The sequence below is a fragment of the Frankliniella occidentalis genome, unplaced genomic scaffold, assembly GCF_000697945.3.
Source record: "Frankliniella occidentalis isolate FOCC.00 unplaced genomic scaffold, Focc_3.1 Scaffold10, whole genome shotgun sequence".
Taxonomy (NCBI): Eukaryota; Metazoa; Arthropoda; class Insecta; order Thysanoptera; family Thripidae; genus Frankliniella; species Frankliniella occidentalis.
Window position 1 is genome coordinate 820,559 of NW_026267140.1, and position 24,419 is coordinate 844,977.

Below are 24,419 nucleotides of genomic sequence, written 5' to 3' on the forward strand. Positions count from 1 at the left end.
GGCTAGCCACCCTTTGTCGTGGTGGTGTTGTGTCTCCTAGCGATCCTTCCCCGGGAGAAAGCAAGGACTGTGACTGGGCATTCAGTTTCTGAACAGTGTGCTTTCCTTTCTTTCTGCCATACACCAAACGCGATAGGGCCACCTGTGCACGTTTAGAACTTCTGCCTGCTACTCTCGCCTCCCTCTCTGCCTGCACTAGGCTTTCTCTATCTTCTTCCTCTGCCTGACATGTTCTGCTTGAGCACGAGCTTCACCTTTTTCTGCTTGCATGTGACGACAACTTACTTCCTGGTGGTGAGGCAGGAGGCCCATATCACTGATGACGTGACAATACTAGTCCCCTGCTTGACTAGATGTACTGTATCAAGTGCCCTGGAGGGGACGCGCCTGAGAGAACTGGAAGAGGTGAAGAAAGAACGCCACCAAACATTAGCCTACACCTGGGAGGTTCACCACTTACGACCTGACAGTACCAGTCCCCTTGACTAGAAGTACATAGTGACTCTGGTGCCTCAATTGGTGCCAGAGGAGCCTGGAAAATAGGAAGGGGTGAAGACTGAACAACGCTCAACTTCAGCTGACAGACTTTACATTTTTGCAATGCAACTGCATTCTCTATCAAGATGACTCTCCGATGGGACTGCACTGGAAATGCAAGTGTGTGAGTGTCGCTCGCCTGCGGGTGGGCGACGTTCCGTTCGTGCACTTGGGGGGTTAAACGTGTGACATTCTAGGAAAAATTCACACCTTTGCCCCCCTAGGTGTGCGGGTGGGGTGTCGCTCGCCTGCGGGTGGGCGGCGTTCGCACACTTGCATTTCCAGTGTGCTGAGGAAATACCTCTATGTATCTCTACTTCTAACTGTTTATGTAGCCATTGTCTTCCCTGTCCCACATTCCTTTCACCTCTCACCCATTATTACTGTAACATGCTTAATGATTTGTTTTGTGCTTTTGTTGTGTGTTTAAGAGGTGCAGGTACTGTGCCCATGGTATGGGCCGCTCTGCATCTCCTCCTATCACCTTTGTCTTGCTAAAACTGTCTACCTTGCCCACCTCCCAGTATTTCCTGCGCCTTTGGTCGCCTCTCTGAGACACAACACCATCCTTCGGGAAACAACTACACTGCGCGATTAAATAGACCCTAGTCCAAGTGCTTAACTGCACGAGGAAGTAGACTTGATGGGTAAGAGGTTTTCCTCGACTCAGTTGCGAAAGCACAGGGATGCTGGTCATTGCTAAACACTTCCTTTCTAGGTTGACCTGGGGAGGCCTGAGTCGGCAGGATTAACACTCGACATCGGCATTATTGACCGCACTCCCCACTGGTCTCAATCAATCAATCAAAACTGAAAGTTAGAAAGTGTAAATAAGTGTAATGTATAAATTTTAGATGAAAAGCGTTTGCTGGTCAATAGACAGATTCTCATTGTAAATAATTTATTTTAAGTTTGTAAATATTGTATGTTTTTAAATATTTTATGCAAGGAAGTAGACAAGTGTGAATATGATGTGAATGATTAAAGTGAGTATGAGCAAAAGTAGGAAAATTGAATAAAATTGATGGTAGTGTATCATCCCAAGTCTAGACCAAAGGAATGAAAGTGTGTAAAACAATCCCATGCAGACATTGTCATCTGGTCTGTCCCACGATACTCAAATTACCGGTAGCTATTGTGAGATGTAATACCTACCACCAGGATTAGCTAAACAAACATTGGTGTCATGTTTTGTACATGTCAATGGGTAAGAGGTAAACCCAAAAGACCATTAATAATGAATGTAGTTCAACACAACACATTTAATCATGCTAATTTGAGCTCAACGTTGTGATGAGTAAATACTTTTTTTTTTTAGATTGGAAATATTAACAACTTGATTTTTAAGACTCAAATTTTCCTTGGAAAAATAATGGTACATACGTTTGTTTCCAGTTTAACTACTGAGTTTGAGGCATGCAGACAAAATAAAATATCTAAGTCACACATTTTAAGATTAGGCTTAATGGTGGTGTCCAGACTATATCTTCTTCAACTTCAAAAAGGGCTATAACGACTGCTTGTTTGGAATGCAATAAGCATACAGACTATAACTAGTCAGACACAGACACCATGAAAAAAATCAGAGCTTGTGTCTGCAACTTGATTTTTTTAAAAGAAAGACAATGTGAATTTTACGAGCGGATAGGTGCAAAACTAACTTATCAATATAAACAGTGTTTCAAGGAAGGCTACAAATATTTAACAAACAATAAAATATCAATCACAAAACAAATTCCACAGCCTTTAATGTTAAGTGCACAAATACAGCCAAAACTGTCATCTGACATGGAGAAAGCATATATTCCTGTGGTAAGTACAATTTATTCCAAAATTCATGGGTCTTTCAACATCATTGCTTTCATGATATGTTATTGTGCTTACGCAAACCTTAAATATGCCAGATAAATAAAATATAAACAATTTCCTGCACCTCTTTAAAAAAAAAATATTTCTAAAACTTCATTATACTTGCAGTGGTTTCAAACTATTATTGCATAAGCACAGTTGCATTAATTTTGTATTCTTTGTAACTTGTTAAGCCAATAGTGTTTTTTTTTTTTGTTTTTTTTAAACCTATATAAAAATGACAATGATTTTAATGAGACAGTTTTTGAACAAGGCTATAGTCGCTCATCATTCTAGTGCAGAGCAAGAAGAGCCTGCATCTAATCCGTTAATTCCATACATAACATAGGAACCAATCATACAAGAAAAAAATGCAATGAACACAAACACACACTAAAAAATTGTAAAAGGAATGGAAGATTCAGTGCTTTAATGATTAAAACTGTTCCCAAAAAAAGAACAAATACTGAAAATTTTGGACAGTGCTACTTCGGCCATCTTCCTATACTCTTTTACAAAAAGCTGTTGTTTTTAATGAAGAACGGTCTGTCTGTTCCGATTAATACAGAGAATATAGAAGGGGAGATAAACACATGTTGGTGGTCAAATATCATATTTGTCAATTTCATGAGAGGAAGATGTTTATCCTGACTCAAATCGATATTCTACACGTTCTTCACCACTAGAGACTACGCTCCATGCACTGTTGATGAGAGACATGATGTAGTGGGGTAGGTAAACATACGAAGAATAGGATACCAGCGACACAACAAGCAGGACGGTTGCATCTGAATAAGAGTTAAGGAAAAACAGATATTTCATTCAAGGCCCATGTTTGTTAAATGAGAACATTAAATTAGACGCAGAGGTGTATTTTATAGAGTAAAAGTTAAAACATATATGAGAAGAAATAATTGACATGTAAATAAAGAATGAGAGACGATCAATCTCCACCACAGCTTCAGTCAAGAAATTAGCCTTCTCAAAGTATAGAAGTTACTTCATACAGAATGTTTAGCTATGCATCAACCAAAAAGGTTCAACTTGGAAATATTTGAATCAGCAGGAAAGGATACTGAGGCACATTTGTTCCCATGGCTCAAACATATTTAAACAAGTAATTAGCTCATATTGGAGAACGAGCCAAGCTATTTTCTTCTTGATGTAATCCAACATCTTCTTTTTCTTGTGGAGAGTAGGAGGCAGAACGCGAATGTTACTCCGAGTCGCGGTCTACAGCGTCTACAGAATAGTCAACTAGTCAACAAACATTAACACCTCTCGGTGCAATACACTGCCGGGGCGGGGGGCAAGAGGGCAAGGGAGGGTAGGCGGGGAAGCCAATGGTACAAAACAAAAATAGTTTGTATTTTTTACTTTACAATTAATGTATGAAATGCTTGAATGTTAAGGATGCCTTTGCATAATTTCACTTATTCTCATGTTTAAATGGCCTTAAACAAGAAAGACTACCATTTTTCATTCATTGAGAAGTAATTCTTTTATGGTTCAAGGTTGTTCATTCCCCTTCCACTTTTTTTTTGCCACTTGTGGTCAAGGTGGTCATTCCTCTTTTCATTCTGAGAGCCGCTTTATAATAATAATATAATATTTAGATATAATTTCATTATTTCACATCTATTTGTAAGGGTATGTTCTAAAATGAATTTGATAGATCCGATCAACTACACGGGTCGAACTGAGAGAACCTTCCTATCTCTTTTTAGTCTGCTGTGTGAAAGTGAGATAGAGATGTGTCTCGTGTTTGGAAGGTTTGGGACACCAAATGGACCGCGCCCCTCGTGCGTGTACAAATCAAAGGAACTTCCAAATTATGTGTTTTGGTATTTTTTCACCGTAATTAATACAAATAAAATTGGAATAGTGAAATTAAAAAATAAATACATTTTCATTTATCCATGCATTGTAAATACGTATATTATATCGTCAGTCACATATATTAGATAGCTGCCAGACTTTGGTGGTTGTCCCTGCGTCAGCTGACAGTCTTGTGATTGTAACTGGTGTCGGCCGCGACTGGGAGGATTCTATTTTCTCTAGGGTAAGGTATCGGTCGCTCTTTCCAAATAATTGGTTAATGCTCTATCTAGTATGTCAAATTATTCTCTAGTTCCATAACTGTTCGTAGTTGTTTGTTACTGGGTATGTGAAACAAAAAATCCTGCTGTACATAAGACACTGCCATTCGGATCAAAGAGGCTAGAGAAGTCGATAATTTGTTTGATTCCTTTGTATTGGCCTCCTTTTAGCCCCTACGACTTATTGAGACTTCTCTCCGTTTTTGCGGAATACATTGCTCCAGTTTTGTTGACTTTGCTGGTGACTTTTAGTTGTTTTCTGTCCATTTTATTGACCTATTTTGGGTTGTAGCAGACAGCTTTTCACACTACTTAGTACTTTTATCTTCATGTCACATGATGTTGGATCTGTCACTATGTCTAATGTCACGGGGTTACTGTAGCTAATATTTGTTTAACAAAAGCCATTAATCTACCTCCTTTTGAAGTTTCAGCCCTTCAAACCTCCAAAATGCTCCCCAAAATCCGTGATGAGGACAAGGAGTCCAGATTCGGCTATGTTTATGCTGTTTCTGGTCCTGGTAAGTTCATTTGGTTAACTTTTTTAAAATTCCTTTAGACATGTTTTTTAGTGATTAACATTACATATCTATTCTGTACAGTTGTTACGGCTGAGCGGATGTCTGGCTCAGCTATGTACGAGTTGGTTCGTGTGGGTTACCATGAACTTGTCGGCGAAATCATTCGTTTGGAGGGTGATATGGCAACCATTCAAGTAAAGCAATGAGTTTAATTTTTTTTGTGTGTGTGTCAAGAGTTTGTATAGTTAATAATTCACTAAAAAAAAATGTTTTTCCAACGTAGGTTTATGAAGAAACATCTGGTGTGACTGTGGGTGATCCTGTGTTGCGCACAGGTAAGCCCCTCTCTGTAGAGCTTGGGCCAGGTATACTTGGGAGTATCTTTGACGGTATCCAACGTCCACTTAAGGACATCAGTGAACTGGCTGGTAGCATTTACATTCCCAAGGGTGTGAATGTGCCAGCTCTCAGCCGTGCTGCGTCATGGGAATTTAATCCACTATCAATCAAGGTATTTAAAAGCCATATTTATAAACATTTTGTGACTTAACTTTTATTTAAAATTAAAAACATTAAATCATCAAACCCCTCTTCTAGATTGGTAGTCATATGACTGGTGGTGATTTGTATGGTGTTGTTCATGAAAACACTTTGGTAAAGCACAAAATCATCCTTCCTCCCAAAGCCAAGGGTACAGTCACTTACATTGCAGAACCTGGCAATTACACTGTTGATGTAAGTAACAAGTCTTTTATGTTACTATTATTCATCTGTTTTTAATCCTACTTGACATGCGTAATATATTTTTTAGGATGTTATCTTGGAAACCGAGTTTGATGGGGAAAAGTCAAAGTTTACCATGCTTCAAGTCTGGCCTGTGCGTCAACCCCGTCCAGTCACAGAGAAACTTCCTGCTAACTACCCACTGCTGACTGGTCAAAGAGTGTTGGATTCACTCTTTCCGTAAGTGTTTCACAGAACTTTTATGTTACCTGTTTCTTTCAATTCAAATATTGGTTGTATGATATATACAGTGGTTGTTTTTAAAACAAAAATCTAATTTCTTTGTTTTCTTGGACAGATGTGTCCAGGGAGGAACTACTGCTATTCCTGGTGCTTTTGGTTGTGGTAAAACTGTTATCTCTCAAGCTCTCTCCAAGTACTCAAACTCTGATGTCATTGTCTATGTTGGTTGTGGAGAGCGTGGTAATGAGATGTCTGAAGTAAGTATAGTCAATCTTTATCATATCTTTGCTTCTTTCCTTGAACACTCATCATGTAACCATGCTGTTTGTCATAGGTATTGCGTGACTTCCCCGAATTGTCAGTTGAAATTGATGGTCAGACAGAGTCTATCATGAAGCGTACTGCACTTGTTGCCAATACATCCAACATGCCTGTCGCTGCCCGTGAGGCATCCATTTACACAGGTAATATCAAAAATCTGAAGAAAACGGTTATGGAACAGTTATGTAATTTTGTGATTTTACTTGGACAGGTATTACCTTATCTGAATATTTCCGTGACATGGGATACAATGTTTCCATGATGGCTGACTCAACATCTCGATGGGCTGAGGCTCTTCGAGAAATTTCTGGTCGTTTGGCTGAAATGCCTGCCGACAGGTTTGTATACCCCTTCAAACTTTTGAGATTTTTTTTCTAAATTCTGTAATACTGTATCTGATGTTTTGATTCCTCAACTTTTCAGTGGTTATCCAGCGTATCTTGGAGCTAGGCTTGCTTCATTTTACGAGCGTGCTGGACGAGTTAAATGTTTGGGTAATCCTGACAGAGAGGGATCTGTCAGTATTGTGGGTGCTGTATCTCCACCTGGTGGTGACTTTTCTGATCCTGTCACTTCAGCCACCTTGGGTATTGTCCAAGTGTTCTGGGGTCTTGATAAGAAATTGGCCCAACGCAAGCACTTCCCGTCAATCAATTGGTTGATCTCTTACAGGTGAGACAAGTTATTTAAAATTTTCTCATTGTGTTTGCTAAGAAATATTGGATAACTTAGACATTTTATTTTTTACAGCAAATACATGCGTGCGCTGGATGACTTTTATGACAAAAACTTTCCCGAGTTTGTTCCTCTCCGGACTAAAGTAAAGGAAATTCTGCAAGAGGAGGAAGATCTATCAGAAATTGTGCAGCTAGTTGGTAAAGCCTCTTTAGCTGAGGCAGACAAAATCACACTTGAAGTTGCCAAGCTCCTTAAAGATGACTTCCTCCAACAGAACAGGTGAATAACAGGTCTCACAAGTTTTATCTTGTGTACCTTGTGGTGGAATTTTGTATAGCCTCCCTGGTGTTTTGTCATCTAAATTTCTTATATTTTCTTCTCAGCTACTCAGCATATGACAGGTTCTGTCCGTTTTACAAGACATCTGGTATGCTCAAAAATATGATAGCATTTTATGATATGTCACGCCATGCAGTTGAGTCCACTGCCCAAAGTGAGAACAAAATTACCTGGAATGTTATCCGTGACTCTATGGGTCAAATAATGTATCAGCTTTCCTCAATGAAATTCAAGGTCATTATATAATAATTTTATCTGAATAAAATTATTTCTGCAGTATTTTCTTAACAAGGTGAATAATTAAATTTATGTGTTTGGCAGGATCCTCATAAGGATGGAGAAGCAAAGATCAAGGCAGACTTTGAGCAGCTGCATGAAGACCTTCAGCAAGCTTTCAGAAATCTGGAAGATTAAATCACCCTCAGGCTTGATGGCTCGCCTAATGATCAAGTGATATCATATTGAAATGTTTATTTTTGTGTCCAACTGTTCCAGCCCTTCATATAGAAGCTTTCTTAGTGTCAATGTGCTCTGCCCCAGTGTTCTAGGTGTCTAAGATTTATTTTGGCAATGAAATGCATTCTACAGACTTATTTTCTTCTTGTACTCAGTCTTATCACTTCATTGTGTTGTACCTGTTTTTGTTTTTGTTTTTTTAATTTGATTGTGTGCATTTCCCTGTAGTGAACATTTTATCTTGCTTTTACCATGTTGCATTTATTTACTTTTCAACTTTGAGAATACTTTGTGACTGGAATTCAAGAAGTCTGTAGAATGCAGGACACATGTCGTGATATTAAAAATCAATACCAGCATTCCAATTCTGTTATGTATAGTCTTCTTTTTCTTGGGCAGAAATCTGGAATATTTTGTATGCACAACAAGAAATGTGAAACAGAAGGTATGTTTGTGGCACAATTTTAAATTTGATATGGAGCTCATGTAGTCCCAAATCACCAATGTGTATGGCAGGCATGATCTTGTAACATTGTACTTATAACCCTAAACACTTTCATAAAGACTCCGATATCCTTTACATCACAGTATTATCAAGATTTGGCTTGCCATGAGGAGTGCTCTTTAAAATTATGTGGAGGATTCATCATCAATCATTGGTTTTTCAAATTTTCTTTGTTTTATTTTCCCATTTTTTTTTAGTATTCTCTTTTGCTTGCCATGAGTCAATCCCCTGCTGGAAATGTGTGCCATTTCTCCCATCAGGTTGTTTGACTTGGTTCAGCAGTGTTTTTATCACGTAGATGCTTTGTACGTACTTACCATTTTGCTTTCATATCTTGCATATATATATATTGAGCTACATATAAAGACAGGTCCCCGTTTTTTAGAAGAAAAAGAAGGTAAAGATATTTTTAATTTACATTGTTTCTGTGAGGTATGGTTTAAGATCCATCCTTCATCAAATATTTACTTCTAGGATTGCAATAAAAGGATTGGGATTTCATTGTTTTATGAAAGACTTTATTAATCAGTACAATAATGAAGTTCAGATTTAGAAAATGTTCATTTGTGTAGAGTTTTATTGATAGAAAACATAAAATATATCTCATATATTTGAAATTTTTGTTTTGGGTTGAGAATGGCTTTTCAGGCTTATTTCTTCCTTGATGACATTTTATCTAGATTAATTCTGTCCATTGTTGTGGAGCTGTTATGTTGATTCATTATAATAATGTTGTGTAAGATATTCAATGTGTCATGTCTCATTCATGTGGGAGGTGCAATGTAAATTCAGTAATAAATATTATCTTGTATAGAAGTGTACAGTAACTTTGTTGGTGCTGCATTGGCATTCATTAGCTTTGAATCATCTTCCACTATATTATGGATATGTTGTAAGAAGTTGGAAAAGGTAGAATCTAAGGGGCTCAATCGGATCTTTGTTGGCTATAATGTATCAGTAACATTCCTTTCCCTTGTGGGTTGTTGTAAATTTAAAATGTGTTCATTAAATCAGAAATCATTTCTCTGTTAAAATAAACTGTTTGAAATAAATTGGTCTGTTGGACCCTTAGATTTACTTTGTAGTTTTTTAAATCTTCTCTGCTGCTCCTTCCAGTTTAGCATCAATTTTCTGAAAGGTGCAGGAGGTTCCCTACTGAATATTTCATTGTGTGCTTATAAACAAATGTAAAGGAAAGTATTTCAATTGCAAAATATAAAAATTGTGAGAGAGTAGGAGCCCCCAAGTATGCCCCGACCCTCCGTCTCCGATATCTAATAAATCGTTTTAAGTAGAGGACAGTTAAGTACTAACCTCTCGTGGAGTTCCGACGGCGTAGCGGTTACCGTCCTGGTTAAACTGCGTCGAAGGTGGCAAATGATTCGGCTCTGGGCCAGGGTTCGACTTACTGCAAACGGCAAAAGCGGGCTGTGGGAGTTTCCTGGCACCTTGCTGTGGTGGCGGGTGCACTTAATAAGACCTGTGAATCTGGCGTTAAAGGAGATCCATTACCTGTGGTGGGTCAGTATGTACAGTTTAACCGACGTACGCATCAAGCATCTCACAAACCCCGAATTCATTACTTCCACCAATGCTAGAATATCATCCAGAAGTAAACTGCGCTAAGAACTAAAGCGAAAACGAAAGATATCAATGCCTCTCCGAAGCTCTCGCCTTGTCCCGGGTGTCCCGGCTCTTACATGCCAGTACGTTGGGTTGCCTATGCACTAGCAGCAGGGGCTGCAGGTGCGGGGCGGGTGGCGGAGGAGTGGCTGCTCCCCCCCACTCCTCCGCCACCCGTCCACCCGCCCCGCGCCTGCAGCCCCTGCTGCTAGTGCATAGGCAACCCAACGTACTGGCATGTAAGAGCCGGGCCGGGACACCCGGTCCAAGCGCTCGTAGGGACAGGGGGCCGCGGGGTGGCGGCCCACTTCAGGAAAGCATTGCCTACCCTCGAGTCCCGGATGACGACTTGGATGATTCAGGAAAACCCTTGGAACTCACACTTTAGCGGAACAATACTTGGCAGTACATTGCTGACCACCAGACAAAGTTCTGGAGATTGAATCAAATGTTCAATTCTTAGTTTTTCTGCACCGGTAGGGTGCACCCACAATGAGGACTCTCACATTATTTATTTATTTTACAATTAATAAACAATAATAAATAAAGAGGGAATTCCCAGAGGGTGGACCTCTCAAAATTTCTCTTTCTGTTCAAAATAGTGTATCAATTCAGAGTTGTGCAGAAACAATTCTTACACAAGGTTATGTAAAATAGAAGGCATATTGTTAAGTGTTTGAATTTTATGGTTTATTACATTAGCTGATCACTTTTAAAAATTCTTCAAAAACTAGTCTTGTCAAAAATCAGTCATAAAATTACCTAAACTATCACAGAGGTACTTTTTCCTTACAGGTAATATTTGCTTACAGCAAAATACACCATTCTAGCAAACAATTTTTAGGATCTTCCTATGCTAACATCTGGACTTCTTTAAGGTATTACTTAGCTTGAGGCAAGACAATGAACTTTGAGTACTTTCAAAGCCAGTTTATCTCTTCAATCTCGGTTTTTAAGCTACCAAAGTCTCACTGCAGATGTTTCAAAGTTTCATGTTTTCAAAAAGGGGTCTAATCCAACCCGAGGATGGTCTATTGATATTTCTTTTAGTGATTCAAGACATACTATACTGTGTGTCAGGGCTAAAACACAACAGTGTTGAGGGTTTGTTTATACTTGGGGCCTTGCCAGAGGATTGAGAAGGCAAACCCGCAGAATGTTGTCGTGGCCCTGACACTCGGTACATACAAACAGAATCTAACTGAGAAAAAAATGTAATCAATGATTCTGGCTCGCTGACAGTAACCTCCCTTATTATTTTGGGATGGAGTATCACTAAATATAATTTTTCATGCCATTCCTACATTTTTATGTAGATTGTATATTTCATGACTCATTCCTTTCCTATGCTATATTATTTGATGCGTTTCTTAAATTTTCAGTTGTCAGTCTCATGGTAAAGTAAATGACATTCAAAGGTAATGGCACCGGCTGACATTATCACAATGTCAAAAGAAAGTACTCAATGTAAAAGAGTGCACTTAAATTCACAGTGAAGGAGTGTAAACAGTGGACCGTCAAGACAGTCATGTCTTCCTCCAAACACCCTTCACGCGACCAGATGTGACCTACCCAAAAGGAAATTCTGGCCTGTATCTATGATATCGAAAAAGAGAAATCTAAAAAGGCACATTCAGACACATAAGAGCACCTGAGTCAACATTACTCAGTTTTAAAGTAATGGTGGACATACATTTCTTACTGGATTATCATAGCACATTTTGACCATCTAATGGTAAGACATTTACATTCTTCCAAGGCGTTGCAAGCAAATATTTTTAATGGCACTCTGCCCCATTCTTTCAGCTTCTTGTAATATTTTTTCTATATCTTCTAGTCTCTCATATTTTACAGCTAGAAGGTATGCCGACTTCAATTGGCCACAAGTAATAAAAGCCTGTATCTAGAAAACAGAAGAAGAAATAAAACCAAGAAAAACAACAAAGGAAAACCTTCTGATTGGTATTTACCTTTACAACTGGATTAGATATGTTTCGGGCAAGGAAATCAATGTCACTCGCACTAGGCTGTTTTGGCAGTTCTCGAACGCAAGACATGACAACAGAATCACAAATAGTTGATGGGAGTGTTACTCCAGAACTGCGAATGCAGTTAAGAAGTTGGCTAATTTCTGTTAGACGTCCTGAACGAGATAGTGCCACAGCTACGGCTTCATAGATTTGATCTCCAGAAAGGTGAAAGCCCTCAATAATTCTAGCAGAAGAATAAGAGACAAATATAATAATGTGCCAACAAGATTAAAATTTAAAACTATTGACTTGAGTGTTGTGCTAAAATATGGGGCTGATCTAGGATTTCTCGATTGATTTTGTAACTTAACATACAGACAAAAATTTTAAAACATCTGATTGTGTACGAACCTGTAAACAATGCCATAGCCCTCTTCTACATTTTTACCACAGAACAGGCAAAGGCCTGAGAGTAGCAAACGATCTGCTGTATTACCAAATAAAGTTGGAAGTCCATGGGCCAAAGGTTCAGCAAATACATGAGGAAAACAGAGGGCTGCCTCAAAAATGGTGTGACCATCAGCCTCATAAGCACTCAGAAACTTGGTAAGTTCTTTTTGCATTTCTATTGTACTTAAGTGGTGATCTAGTTCTTTAGGGGGCAACTGAAGCCACATAACTTCAGAAGATTTTTCTGTTGGCACTGTGTCATTTGCTACCATAATAAGAACTGTTAGTTAGACAGTGACAGTTCACATGATAAAAAAAAGTATCAAAAAATCAACACACCATATTGGTTGCATTTCACTGAAGCAGTGGCAACTGCAAGAGCACCCTCAAGATGGCTTTGAGCTCGCATCAGATGGTTGATATTTGCTGCCAGATCTGAGTAAGAATTTGCATTAAGATGATAGAAACGAATACAAGTCATTGCCGCTCTCACATGGTCCTTTGACCACTGTTGCACCTCATAAAGTGTGTTGAGTAATTTGCGCTTTTCCAAGGCTGCACCAATACCGTGCAAATATACCTACAAAACCACAAAAAAGTAAGAGGTATGAATTGGTATTAAAACTTGAAGAAGCAAGAAAGCACTGAAAAATACTCACTGTCCACTTGGCTAAAGATGAATCCTCAGCTGTAATGGCACTGTGTAGAGGAGTAATTTGACCCCTACGTAAACATGGCATGTAAACATTTTCAAAAAATATTTGTGGGTCAACTGAATGTGAGTGTGTGTGTTTTACAGCTCCTTTAAAGTCAGAGTGACGGACTAGGAATTGAAGATAAGAAGCATGACTACCATATTCTTGAAGATAATAACAGCACTCAGCATAGATCTGTGGTTGAACAGTACCAGCAACTTGTTTCTAAAATAAAGTAATAAAGACATTTAAAAAACAAAAACTAAAAACCATTAAGAGCAAATTAAAGTGGGTAGCCACGCATCTGATTTTTCAAATAAGAGACTTAGAAATTTTTAAAAAAAATAGTCAGGGAAATTTTTAGTCTTTTCGGCTGCTTGGCTACCCACTATTAAATACTTCACTCACCTCGGTATATTTGCCCTGGGAAATACTCTTGAGTGAAGAGAGAGAATTTAGAATAGCAACAGCTGGAGAACGAGCAGATCGGTTGTTAAATGCATTGATAGGTTCCAATTTCTGTGAGGTGTCTGTTTCTGCAAGCTGTGGTGTATTCTCTAGAATCTGGAAATAAGAGCCAAACCCATTTACAATTTATTCTACTGCATTGTCACCTGCTTGAAAATTTTCTGGTCAAACCTGTAATATGTCAATGAGAAGTGGTGAATCTGGTGCACTCTTATTGACTCTGCTACTAATGGGAAAACTGTGGGCAAATTTTTCTCGTGCTTCTTTCCATTGACCTCCTCTTAGAAGGCTCTTGCCCCAGGATGTCCACACCCCAATTTTCTCCATTCCTGCTTTTGTAGAGACCTACATGCAGTAAGATAAAAAATTAAATAAAAACCTGCATTAGATGAGCAATTAAAAATCTGAAATATGTCAATTCATGACAAATCCACTTACTTCTAAAGCTAATTCCCAAAGTTCTGCCTCAAGAAGCTGAGTCTGGAGTCTTCTCAAACCATGAGTACTAGTCTCATTAGGAATAAGAGATGCACATCCATGAGACACCAAAAGTGATAAGAGATCTATTTTGCTAAGCCTCTGATCACAATTAGGCTCATCAGATATATATCCCCACTGTGCACATTTTACTTTGGCAGCTACCACAAGAGACCTGTATCAAAATAAATGGGAACATTTAAAGGCTGTTCCAAATTTGATAATTTTATTTTATTAGCAAATTTCCCTGAGGGTTACTATGCCAAAAAATATTTACCTGCACATGTCTATTACAAAACCATAGTCAACTTCGGGGTTGGGCATACCTCCTTGTGGTGGCAAGTAACTTAAAATAGTTTCACATGAATCAACAAGAAAGTTGGGGCAGGCAGCACTTTCAGAATGTAACTTAAGAATAGATAAGCACAGAGAAACACTGGGGGCATGTTCAAAAGAGAATTCACCACGCACAGTATCATTCAGAGAAGGAACATTAGATAAACGCCACATGTTTTCAGGAGGTAAGGAGACAAAAGACTCAGATACCTCAGTAGTCTGCTGATCAGAGGTTTGAGTTGTAGATGCTTCACAAATCTTATTGCAGCTGTTGCATACACGAACCTTTAATGTTCCATACCCTTGTACTAACATTTTATGAGAAGAACACGGAGCACAAACCACCCTGCCACAGCGCCGACAGTGATGGCGGCGATTAAACATGGTAAATGCTGCAATATGGCAATTCATACAAATAGAAGCCTGTTCATTTGGAACCCATTCTGCTTTGGAAGGCACTACGGAAGGCATAACATAATCTTTGTTGCCAGAAAAGGAAGATAGAGAGTCCATTATGCTATTTTCACTCATAACACTCATTGTTGAGCCCTTTGAAATGCCAATCTCAAGGGATTTTTCAGCATACTGGCGGAGCATTGAATCTAACGCAGGAATTGATAACGGGGATTTTGCAGTAAGTTTCAGGAGATGACCTTGAACAGAGCAAAGCATCTGCTCTGCTGCTTCCAACTGCACATTCATGATTAGCTGCTCTACCATAAGCTGTGGACTGCTTACAAGTTCTATGCATTCATTCTAAAACAAGGAAAATGTAACAGATTTAATGAAGGATAATTATAGTGCACTGCATGACAACTTTCTCTTTTTTTCTGTTTTTCTTTTTACCTGAACTGTAATAGGAACAGATTTTAGCATCTGAATTCCTATAGAAACAGTTTCAAGAGCTTCTTTGGAACATGCATCTAGTTCATCAATACAATTAGACTTCAGAAACTTCACACAAAACTGAAGGGAATGTAGTCTACATAATTCCCCCAATGCTTCGAAACAAATTTTAGCTGCTCTCTTAGTCGGTATGGATAGAAGTAATTTTTCAGCAACTTGCAGTCTATCTTGATCATCATTCAAAAGCAGAACAAACATACTGAAAAACCAAATAATGTTGTTAACTGATGTCACATTTACTGTATAACCAGTACAACACAAATTAAACCAGAAGGAAAAAAAGAGAGATAGAAGTACAAAATTTATAGCAACTTACTTTGTATCAATCATATATGTATGATTTGTTGAAATATTTATCAAGTCTAGCCATTCCACACATATACGTGCATTTTGGTGCAATATTATCTGTTCAAGGACGAAGGCAGGATTTATTTGAGAATCCTTCTGAACTTCTTGCCATGATTTCCATTGAGCTTTTCCGCAACAATCCACCATCTAGCAAAATTATAAAATAAAAGTAAAAGCTGGTCTTGTAGTTGAATACAAATACCACAACTAGCTCTAATAACAGACCTCCTGATAGATTGTTATTGAATGCAAGAGTATTTTGGCTTTCAAAAATATACTGGGATAGTCCCTTATCTCCACTGACTTGAGAATGTACCCCAGTTGACTAATGCACACCTCACCAGGCCAATAAGTGCTCTCAGCAAAAATACATCTTGCCCTAAAGTAAATGGATCTAATTTGCTTACAAAACAGCCATGACTCTTCAGATCCTAAAGAAATGAGGCACATGTAAAAAATGTGAAAAAATATTACACACAATACACATTAAAAGCATTGAAGCCATTTCAATATTTACCTCGGTATTGGAAAGTCAGTTCCAGAAGAGAAAGATCAAGTGCAACACTGAGCATAGGATCACTGGATATTTGAAGTGGTGGTAAAGCCTTTAACAAATCAACAATGGTTTGCCATTTCTGCTCTCGAGCGAAAAGATCTAATCTACTCCAAATCAATGTATGGGGCACTGTACTATGAAGAACAGTCAATAAAATGTTGCTACTAAAAAATTCACTTAAAGTTGCAGTGTTCAGTCCTTTACAGGTTTCTTCAAGATGAGGGAACTGCTGGAGAGGATGAAAGTTGGCAGCATTGCTTTCTGTGGCTTCTTGTGCCTCCTCATCTGATTCATTTGTATCCTCACATTGGAGATCTTTCAAAAGCTCACAAAGTAGTACACTAACTAATGGAGAATAACTCTTTATGTACTGCAGGATGCTCTCACACAGATTTGGGTTTGCTTTCCATGAAGTAATAGGTTCATCAACTGTGGATGTATTGTATATTGCTTCTGGCTCATAACTTAAAACTATCAAAGAAGATTCTTCATCAGGTAAAATGGTAACTGGATAAGACCCTAGGAAAATACATAGAAAAAATAAAATAAATAATTAAAAAAAACAAAAAAAAACAACATTTAAATAGTAGCTTATAAAATTTGTGACAATTCTATACTAATCAAAATGTTACCTTGATTTGTTAATGACGAATCAACATAATCCTTTAAAAACATACACATATTTTGCCCTGTACTTTGAATATACCGATGCACCAGAGATGGCACAGCAACATGATCTGTTTTAATATCAGCCCAATACTGTATATAATCTTGGACTGATTTCTGTAGTTGTTTTTCCAAATTATTAGAACTAATCACCTGGTCCGCAATAAAATAGATATTCAGATAGAAAGAGTGTCAGTAAAGTAAAATAACCTAAGAGTTTAAGTAACAGCTTTTTGTCAACATAAATCTATTACCTTCAATTTTGGTGAGTGTTTTGAACCAGAAGATACAACAAATAGAGCAAGAGGATCAAATGAATCTGTCGAAAGTGCATAATCTTTCAAAGATTCAGTGCCTGCTGGCTTCATTAATTGGACTCCTAGAGCAAGTCGGCGAATTTCCCACAAAGTTAATATACCTGATGTCCCAACTTGATAGACAAATGAATTCATGGCGACTAACTGCTGAATATTATAACCACCAACCAAGGCCTTAAGCCATAGATCTAAAGAGAATCTAGGATTTAGTCAGAGACAGCTTAACATACACTAATACATAGTACTAACAAAACCATTGAAACAAAGCCATTCATGGCCTTTGAAAGAAATTATTAGGTATTCTTGGAATTCAGAGATTATGTAACTTACCACCCATATTTGATATGCTTGACAAATAAACCACACAGTGTACCCAAATCAGATTTGCCAGATTGCAGTAAAATGCTAATGTCTCTGCACCTGCAATTCATTACAAGAAATTTTGTGATACTTAAAATATTTAACCAAAAGCTCCAACATAAATAGATTGAAATTTTGAAAAAAATAAACACAGTACCTGGCTGTAATAGTTTCACATCAATATATTGCAGCTCCCAGGTAGCAGCCAATATAGACTGCATTTGTTTAATATTTAATTGACATATTTTGAGGTAACCATCCTTAGACTGATGTAATTTTTGAATTATATCTAGTTGACGTATCAGCTCATCATACACAGACTGCAGAAGTTCTTCAACAGCCTTTGCAGGATGGCGAGCAGGTCCAGCAACATCCTGACAATTATTTTAAATTAACCATCTAACCAGTGGGCTAATTTCAAACCACAAGGAAGAAACTTACAAAGGCGTTCAAAACTTTAACACAACAGAGTGCATTAATAGGAACCAGGTTAATATAGGGATACGCAGGCGGCACAGAATCCAATATGGAGCACAGTTCTGTGCTAAGTATGTGAGGTAGATTGAAGCCCAGAAGAGAAGCAAACAATTCAAGACTTGTAGATGTCATTCCCTCTTCAAGAACCATGTGAGAAAGAAGTTTCAGTGGGCTTCTATTGAGCAATAGAAAATGATCTTGTGTCAAAGGTGTGTCAGGGGGAGGAGCTAAACAAGATAAAACAAAATTTAAACCATGAAGCAATACAGACAGAGCCAAAGAAGGAGACAGGAGGAAAAATAAAAGTACTTTGGATTTACCTGTAGATCTATCTTTACAGACTTTCAAGAGCTTTAGATATGCTTTGAAGTCCTGCAAGTAATTGAATTCTGGAGTTGTATCCAGTCCTAAAAATAACAACACAAATTTGAAAATAGACCATTTTTATTTTATTAGATTAGTATTATGAATTGAATAAACAAAATTTACCTCTAGAAGAATGATAGCACGCTGCTAACTGAAGAAATTTAGGATAAAGAACTGAACTACTTTGTGACATTCCCAATTCTTTTACAAGCCTCGTAAAGCTATCCCACATGTTTAATGTATCTCTAAAGAAGTGGGACACAAAATTTGGCACATCCCAGCGATGAAATAAATCTGAAGGACTGGAAGATTCTGCACCAGTTACCTATGTATGAAACAATTAATGAAGCAGCCAAAAAATCACATATCCAATTTACTTAACAATAATTCGACATACCTGTAAAACATTTTGAATAAGTGGTGCATATCCCATTGATCGTAACCGAGAGGGTACTGCCTCTTGAATATTTTGAAGATCATGAGAGAAGTTTGGCAAAATATTTAAAAAGTTTGCAGCTTGCCGCAAACTAGTTGATAGAATCAAGGCAATGTCAACTGCAGCAGCAACGAGAGGCTGATCCTCAACACTGCCCCCAAATAAATGAAGAAAATCTGAAAGATTACAGTTGAAAACTTGAAATTCATGGGCAAGCAGAGGTAAGGAAGACAAATGTCTCCTCTAGTGGATGGTAGAATATTGGACATCTTTACCTTCTGAAATATGAAGAGCATCCCCCAAGCTGGGTAATTGTTTACTTAATAGTAATTTTTCAACTTCTTTATTTAAGGATGAAGCTTGCACACCGGCCGAAGCAGCCCTTTGAATAGCCTGATCAGAAGTTTTATAATTATGACAGGAATTTTTTTAAGGACATTTCACGGAATAGCAACAATTTTCTTGACATAGATAAATAAAGCAGATGATTATTAATTCATTTTTGTAAGTAACCTACCTGCAGAGTGGAATTTGGAGATTTTATGTCAGCTATCATGGAATCTCTCTGGTTCTCATGAGCACATAAGCCAATTTTATGTTTGATTGCTTGGTATGATTCCATGAAATTCACCTCTGACGCTATAACAGTCTCCTGTAGCCCCAAAGTCTGAAAATATGGTTCTTTGGTAATTAAATTGTAAGGGTAAAGTAACTGCACTACAACTGCACTCTCTTAGAAGAAACTCCTTTTCCTCATTTCAGTTCATGAAGTCAAATTTAGACTCGACAGAGAAAGAACTCCATCCAATCCATAAGTCAAACTCCGGTCGGAGCGACAAACAGGTACTACTAACATCTAATGTTAACTTCAGCATTTTCTTTCAAACAATTTTTGACATTGACAAGATGCCCTACTGTTGGGTGAGAAAGGCATGCTTGTCCTTCTCTTTTAACAGGAGGATTAATCTACAGCAAGATTTCCTGTTTCCTGTAGTTTTGTTGTTGTTGTTTTTTTTAAAGCCCTACTTTATTTTTAACACTCACAACTATACTGAAAATTGTGAGCCCCCTCCATTTTACTGATGAACTTATATTTGCTGACTTAACACCACAATAAAGAGGCCCAACAATGGCTGGTTACAACAATGTATAACATTCACCCAATTGGTAATGGCTGTAATGGCACTTCGGGTACCCACTGTAATGTGTCAACTTGTTATAATTCTAAGAATGATTCAATGTTTCTATATTCCACAGACATATAGCATCAAGATGTACCATCACCAAAGTTTGTTGATAACTAGTAAAAACGGTACAAGAGAAAGCTCTGTCTTCACCTTGCAGACTTCAAACGAAAAAGTTCATTCTAATCATCACAAAAGGTAAGAAGGAATGACAAATGGAAACTTCTCTACATATTAGCTGGAGGAGGGATTTGAAAAAGTCTTTAAGTAACAATTGAAACATTTTTAAAACTCCAGTATATACAAGACAAGGAGAAAACGCAGTAACATGGACTTCAAAAGTACTACAGTTAATAAAATACACAAAACTGATAAACAACACCGGTCAGCTACTGAGTTTGGCAACAACTCCACTAAAAATGACTTAAGTCAAACTTCTGACTATGATTATGAAAAGTATAAAAGTGATTATTATCAAGCAGATGAACTGCAGAATACAACAGGCATTCCATTGGATGATTATGAAACTGATGCAGGTTCTGAATCAACAACAGAACTTAGTCTAAACAAAACAAAACAGACTTCTGATTCGTCTTCAAACGTGCCAATGGATAATTACTGTAGTGTAATTTTGCTGTTCAGAATAAGGGTAAGAATACAATGGGACCAAAACAAATGAGTCAAACTTGAAAGGCAACTGCTTACTTGAAATTATAACAGGTATTGGAATGCTTCATGTATGGATTGCATACTGAAAATTATGATCTAAAAAAACGATCGGGTAACATTTTGGCTTTTTGGCTAATTTTGTACACAATGACAGCATGTTATCTGTGGTGTACAAGAGGTAAACAATAAAACATAAAATATTAGTTTTTCTATGTTGCTTGTTTATGTGACTCAGAATAGAGAATGAGGCTTTCTGTGCTCTCAAACATTAAGATAATAGATCTCAACTTAACAGGATGGTGCTGCTGTTGCTGTCCCTGTGCCTGCTGCCATCCACATGATGTCATACATGAAGCAAAACAATTCCTCAGTCAAAATCCACCGGGTGTTGCACAACTTCATTCAAAACGACAAGTATTTTACAGTGCTACTGACTATGAGAACAGCTGCTACAAAGCTCTAGAAAATGAGGTATACAATTTTTGAGTTCTAAGTTTACAATACCTTAATGGCTTGCTTTGCTGCTCCAAAACTACCCCGAGAAAGACATTGGGAAACCAAATTCTGTTTAGATGACAACATTCTCTTGATAATTGTATCTGTAGGGCTTCTGGCTGAAAGACGAACAGAACTTCTCCTGCGGCATTTTCTATTCCACTTGGAACTGAGTCCTTGTCCTTGGTCTAATACATGTTTTAATATCTAATTAAAATCCAACAAACATATAATACAATGAAAATACAAATTATGATGTGGATACTCACTGTTTAAGTTAGACTGAGAACCAGATTCACTCGATTTTTCAGTGTCACCTTTCCTATTTACAATATGAGTACACATGGTCTGTAACTCCTCATCACTTGTGCTATCATCATCTAAGCAATGCTGGATGAGCCAGTTTGGAGGATTGAATCTCTCTTTAACAGAATCAACCACATTAGACAGCTGCACAAAGTCCGCTCCAAGCAAGATTTCAAGTTTCCAAAGAGCTGTGGTGATTTTGTTTTGAAGAGATACATATTTAGATTCCATATCACTACTACTGAATTGTGAAGTATGATTTGTGGAAAGGTTACTTTCCTCTCCAAACATTTTATCCTCCAGTGTGTCTTGGGGACCACTAAGACAACTTTCAAGCAATTTTAAAATATCTCTGGTCATGAAACGGTCACAAACAAAGCCTTGTTTCTGATTGTATGACTCATGTAAATTTTTAGCATCAGCAGAAGATTGAGTACTTGGGAGGATTGTCTCTTTCTCTAGTAGGTCCTCTCTAGATTCAGGATTGGTTATATTAGCAATACTAGTTAATGAGGACGACAAAATATTGTAGGACTTGACTGATATAGGACCATCATGACAAGGAAGCGATTGATTATTGTCTATTTCACCTTCCTCACTGTCAGAACAAATTTCTTCCTGGAAATCTTCATAACGAACAAAGAGAAGAGAGAATATATTCTGCATGACTCTTAATCTGTTGGGGAAAAAATCAACCAAAAATTGGAATATTTATAGAAGAAACTACTGCACAGCAGAATTACAAAAAAAATAATTTGAAAAAGCACACACAAGGTAAAAAGTATCAATGACAAATATTTCTGCACAAACCTCACTGAGAAAGGGTACAGCTGACATACAATACATTTAATCTGGTTGAGAATCTCCACTCTATCAAAATTTGTATTCCTTGCATTTGAATGCTTCAGCTGCAGGGATGTCAATAAATATTCAAAGGCCAAAGAACAAGCACAAAATGCATCAAAGAGAGACACCTCCCATTTTGATACATAACCCTCTGCAACATGTAACTCAAATTAGTACAACTGTAATTTTAAGTACAATGATATTAAACTTTTTCTTTTAGTTCCACTGACCATTTAAACTATTTTCTATTAAAAAATTGTGTGTTGTATTCCAGTCTAAAGCCGAAATATTACTGCATGTGTTTATGATATTCAAAGTGCTAGATGCTTGAATACTCAGTAATGAGGGAGTCAAAGATGAAACTTCTTTCTCCCTTATCCAAAGAACGACATTCACATACCAAAGCACATTTTGAGCAAGTTCTTTGATAGAGGGTTCTCCAACTTCAGTCTTCTGTAAAATAACATGGGGAATGTGAAAAAAACTAAACCGAATTCTTCTATTAACTATGATGGGAAACAAGAAAAAACATGCATATTGAGTATTTCCAATACACACAATTGTATTTTCTGCAGATGCTTTCAATGAAATAAGATCATCCTCATTTTCCAACATCCTTATAAATAGAAGAGGCCATAAGCATTGTAGTGGTGGGTGGGATAATATATTCTGTACTTGTGAAAGATTTCCTTCTTTTATAAGAACTGGTAAGTCATCCTACAAACAAATTATCAGTAAAATAAGTGTCTGATACATTGTAAAACATGTTAACTGAAACACAACAGCTACATACGAGGAGAAGTAAAAGCCAATGCCTCTGTTTTTTTACTGTTATTAGAAACAGTTCCATAAAAATATTACTTTGCACAACTTTGAAGTCTTGAAAAGTGTTTTCTTGATTTCTGAGTAAAAATAAATCATAACTTTAAAATATGTAACAGCTAACTTTATAAGAGAAAAACAACGTCCATAAATGACATTTCCTTGCCTTAGGAATGGTCGTTCATAGTCCAAGAATGAACTTAATTTGTCCAACTCTGATCTTGCAAGCAAAGCAAAATATAATAGCTTTTTGTCCAAATAGCCTTGCTGACAAAGATCAAACAATCCTTCAAACATTTGCCTTGGAACATCAGAGATGCTAGCAAGTAGACATAGCAATATTTCAGAGGCTAAAGATTATGGAAAAGAAGAACACCCTAATTAATACAATTTTAAACATGAATGGGCAGATTGAATGAAAATTAAAGAAGAGGGAAGGTGCTTTTGTTCACGCATTTAGAAAATATATTAATGACTACATTGCGACTACATTATAAGCTATTTCAGAGAAATGGGAAAGAAGAACAGCACGAACAACAAGGAGGCCTGTGAATCGTTGCTCAGTTGGAGGGGGAGACCGGGCGACGAACCATGGGCCACCTTGTTATTCGTGCTGTTCTTCTTTCCCATTTTTCTGAAATGGCTTATACCATAGCGGTAAATTGGAATAGAAGCGGAGAGCGGACACCAGATTGGCAAATGAGGAAGCAGGTGAGTAAAAAACAAGGCTTGACTCATTAGTTTATGTCAACTAAATATTTTAAGACAGTCAAAAGATTGTCAAGTAATTTAGCAAAGTAAAGACATATGTCTTTATGTACTAACCATTTTCTTTTTTCTCCTTAGAGTTGGAATTTTTTATTTCTTCTATGCTGGAGTGAATTAAAGTATTTGCAGAGTCCTGAAAATTGTTGAGGAAAATGAAGAAAACTTATTTCATCTAATGAATCAGATGAGATAACGGTAACCTACCAATGATTCATCATCAAAGCCTTTGAACAAGTTTGACAGAACATGAGCAATGGTTTCATTTCTATAAATTTCCTGCAAAATAACTATTTCTTGTTTGTTGCATGACGACATAGCGATGTGTTGCAGAAAAACACCCTGTAAAAATGCAGAAAATTTTCACGTCATCTAGCATGGTTGATCCAAAAGTTAAATAATGTCAGGTCATAGCAGAAGCAAAACATAACCCCCACAAAAATCAGATAGTACGCATAGACGTTTAGAATTGGGCAAAACCCACTCTTAAATGTGCATTTAAGATGTATTTTCCAATGATCAAATCACTGACAACCACCGTGGCATAGACATGGCCTCTCGAGGGTTTAAGATAGGAAAAGTTAGCAGCCGAAGTTTGGTCAACGTAAACA

At 37.4% G+C, this 24,419-nt stretch overlaps 3 protein-coding genes across 5 annotated transcripts; 1 reads left to right on the forward strand and 2 right to left on the reverse strand.

Annotated features, from left to right (window-relative positions):
* Positions 1-1,779: 1,779 nt before the first annotated feature.
* Positions 1,780-3,691, reverse strand: LOC113203976 (serine palmitoyltransferase small subunit A). Its single transcript, XM_026418958.2, has 2 exons — positions 3,462-3,691; positions 1,780-3,173 (listed from the first exon to the last, which is right to left on the reverse strand). Exons 1-2 carry the CDS (start codon positions 3,559-3,561, stop codon positions 3,028-3,030), a joined length of 246 nt encoding a protein of 81 aa, XP_026274743.2. The 5' UTR covers positions 3,562-3,691; the 3' UTR covers positions 1,780-3,027.
* A 606-nt stretch (positions 3,692-4,297) lies between these two features.
* On the forward strand, positions 4,298-9,347 carry LOC113203977 (V-type proton ATPase catalytic subunit A). Of its 3 annotated transcripts, none has more exons than XM_026418959.2 (13): positions 4,298-4,447; positions 4,913-5,005; positions 5,087-5,199; positions 5,289-5,516; positions 5,603-5,740; positions 5,817-5,968; positions 6,087-6,228; positions 6,306-6,435; positions 6,504-6,630; positions 6,716-6,964; positions 7,043-7,249; positions 7,354-7,543; positions 7,631-9,347. In XM_026418959.2, exons 2-13 carry the CDS (start codon positions 4,936-4,938, stop codon positions 7,721-7,723), a joined length of 1,839 nt encoding a protein of 612 aa, XP_026274744.1. In that variant the 5' UTR covers positions 4,298-4,447; positions 4,913-4,935; the 3' UTR covers positions 7,724-9,347. The 3 variants fall into 3 exon arrangements, with proteins under 3 accessions (XP_026274744.1, XP_026274746.1, XP_052133297.1); XM_026418961.2 differs by having other exon boundaries at positions 4,396-4,452; XM_052277337.1 differs by lacking the exon at positions 4,298-4,447 and adding an exon at positions 4,529-4,548.
* A 1,039-nt stretch (positions 9,348-10,386) lies between these two features.
* On the reverse strand, positions 10,387-24,419 carry LOC113203991 (zinc finger FYVE domain-containing protein 26). The gene is made up of 33 exons (XM_026418981.2): positions 24,293-24,419; positions 24,016-24,150; positions 23,869-23,944; positions 23,210-23,393; positions 23,015-23,123; positions 22,780-22,938; positions 22,452-22,674; positions 22,186-22,372; positions 21,339-22,051; positions 21,079-21,257; positions 19,239-19,388; positions 18,997-19,114; positions 18,683-18,897; positions 18,409-18,610; positions 18,240-18,326; positions 17,884-18,146; positions 17,600-17,816; positions 17,413-17,502; positions 17,020-17,270; positions 16,732-16,918; positions 16,061-16,618; positions 15,769-15,974; positions 15,512-15,690; positions 15,136-15,394; positions 14,231-15,045; positions 13,915-14,128; positions 13,648-13,821; positions 13,417-13,572; positions 12,973-13,233; positions 12,653-12,893; positions 12,275-12,578; positions 11,864-12,107; positions 10,387-11,796 (listed from the first exon to the last, which is right to left on the reverse strand). The coding sequence occupies exons 2-33, from the start codon at positions 24,124-24,126 to the stop codon at positions 11,638-11,640; spliced, it is 7,491 nt and encodes a 2,496-aa protein (XP_026274766.1). The 5' UTR covers positions 24,127-24,150; positions 24,293-24,419; the 3' UTR covers positions 10,387-11,637.

What these genes read in the sequence shown, in the direction of transcription:
- LOC113203976 (XM_026418958.2), bottom strand. Translation starts at nt 3,561, where the DNA reads ATGTTGGATTACATCAAGAAGAAAATAGCTTGGCTCGTTCTCCAATAT. An exon ending in ATGGGAACAAATGTGCCTCA is followed by an intron (nt 3,174 to 3,461) that starts GTATCCTTTCCT and finishes ACTCTTATTCAG; the next exon opens with ATGCAACCGTCCTGCTTGTT.
- LOC113203977 (XM_026418959.2), top strand. Translation starts at nt 4,936, where the DNA reads ATGCTCCCCAAAATCCGTGATGAGGACAAGGAGTCCAGATTCGGCTAT. An exon ending in TGAGGCATCCATTTACACAG is followed by an intron (nt 6,436 to 6,503) that starts GTAATATCAAAA and finishes TTACTTGGACAG; the next exon opens with GTATTACCTTATCTGAATAT. An exon ending in GACTTCCTCCAACAGAACAG is followed by an intron (nt 7,250 to 7,353) that starts GTGAATAACAGG and finishes TTTTCTTCTCAG; the next exon opens with CTACTCAGCATATGACAGGT.
- LOC113203991 (XM_026418981.2), bottom strand. Translation starts at nt 24,126, where the DNA reads ATGTCGTCATGCAACAAACAAGAAATAGTTATTTTGCAGGAAATTTAT. An exon ending in GCTTTGATGATGAATCATTG is followed by an intron (nt 23,945 to 24,015) that starts GTAGGTTACCGT and finishes AACAATTTTCAG; the next exon opens with GACTCTGCAAATACTTTAAT. An exon ending in TTTGGGAATTAGCTTTAGAA is followed by an intron (nt 13,822 to 13,914) that starts GTAAGTGGATTT and finishes TACTGCATGTAG; the next exon opens with GTCTCTACAAAAGCAGGAAT.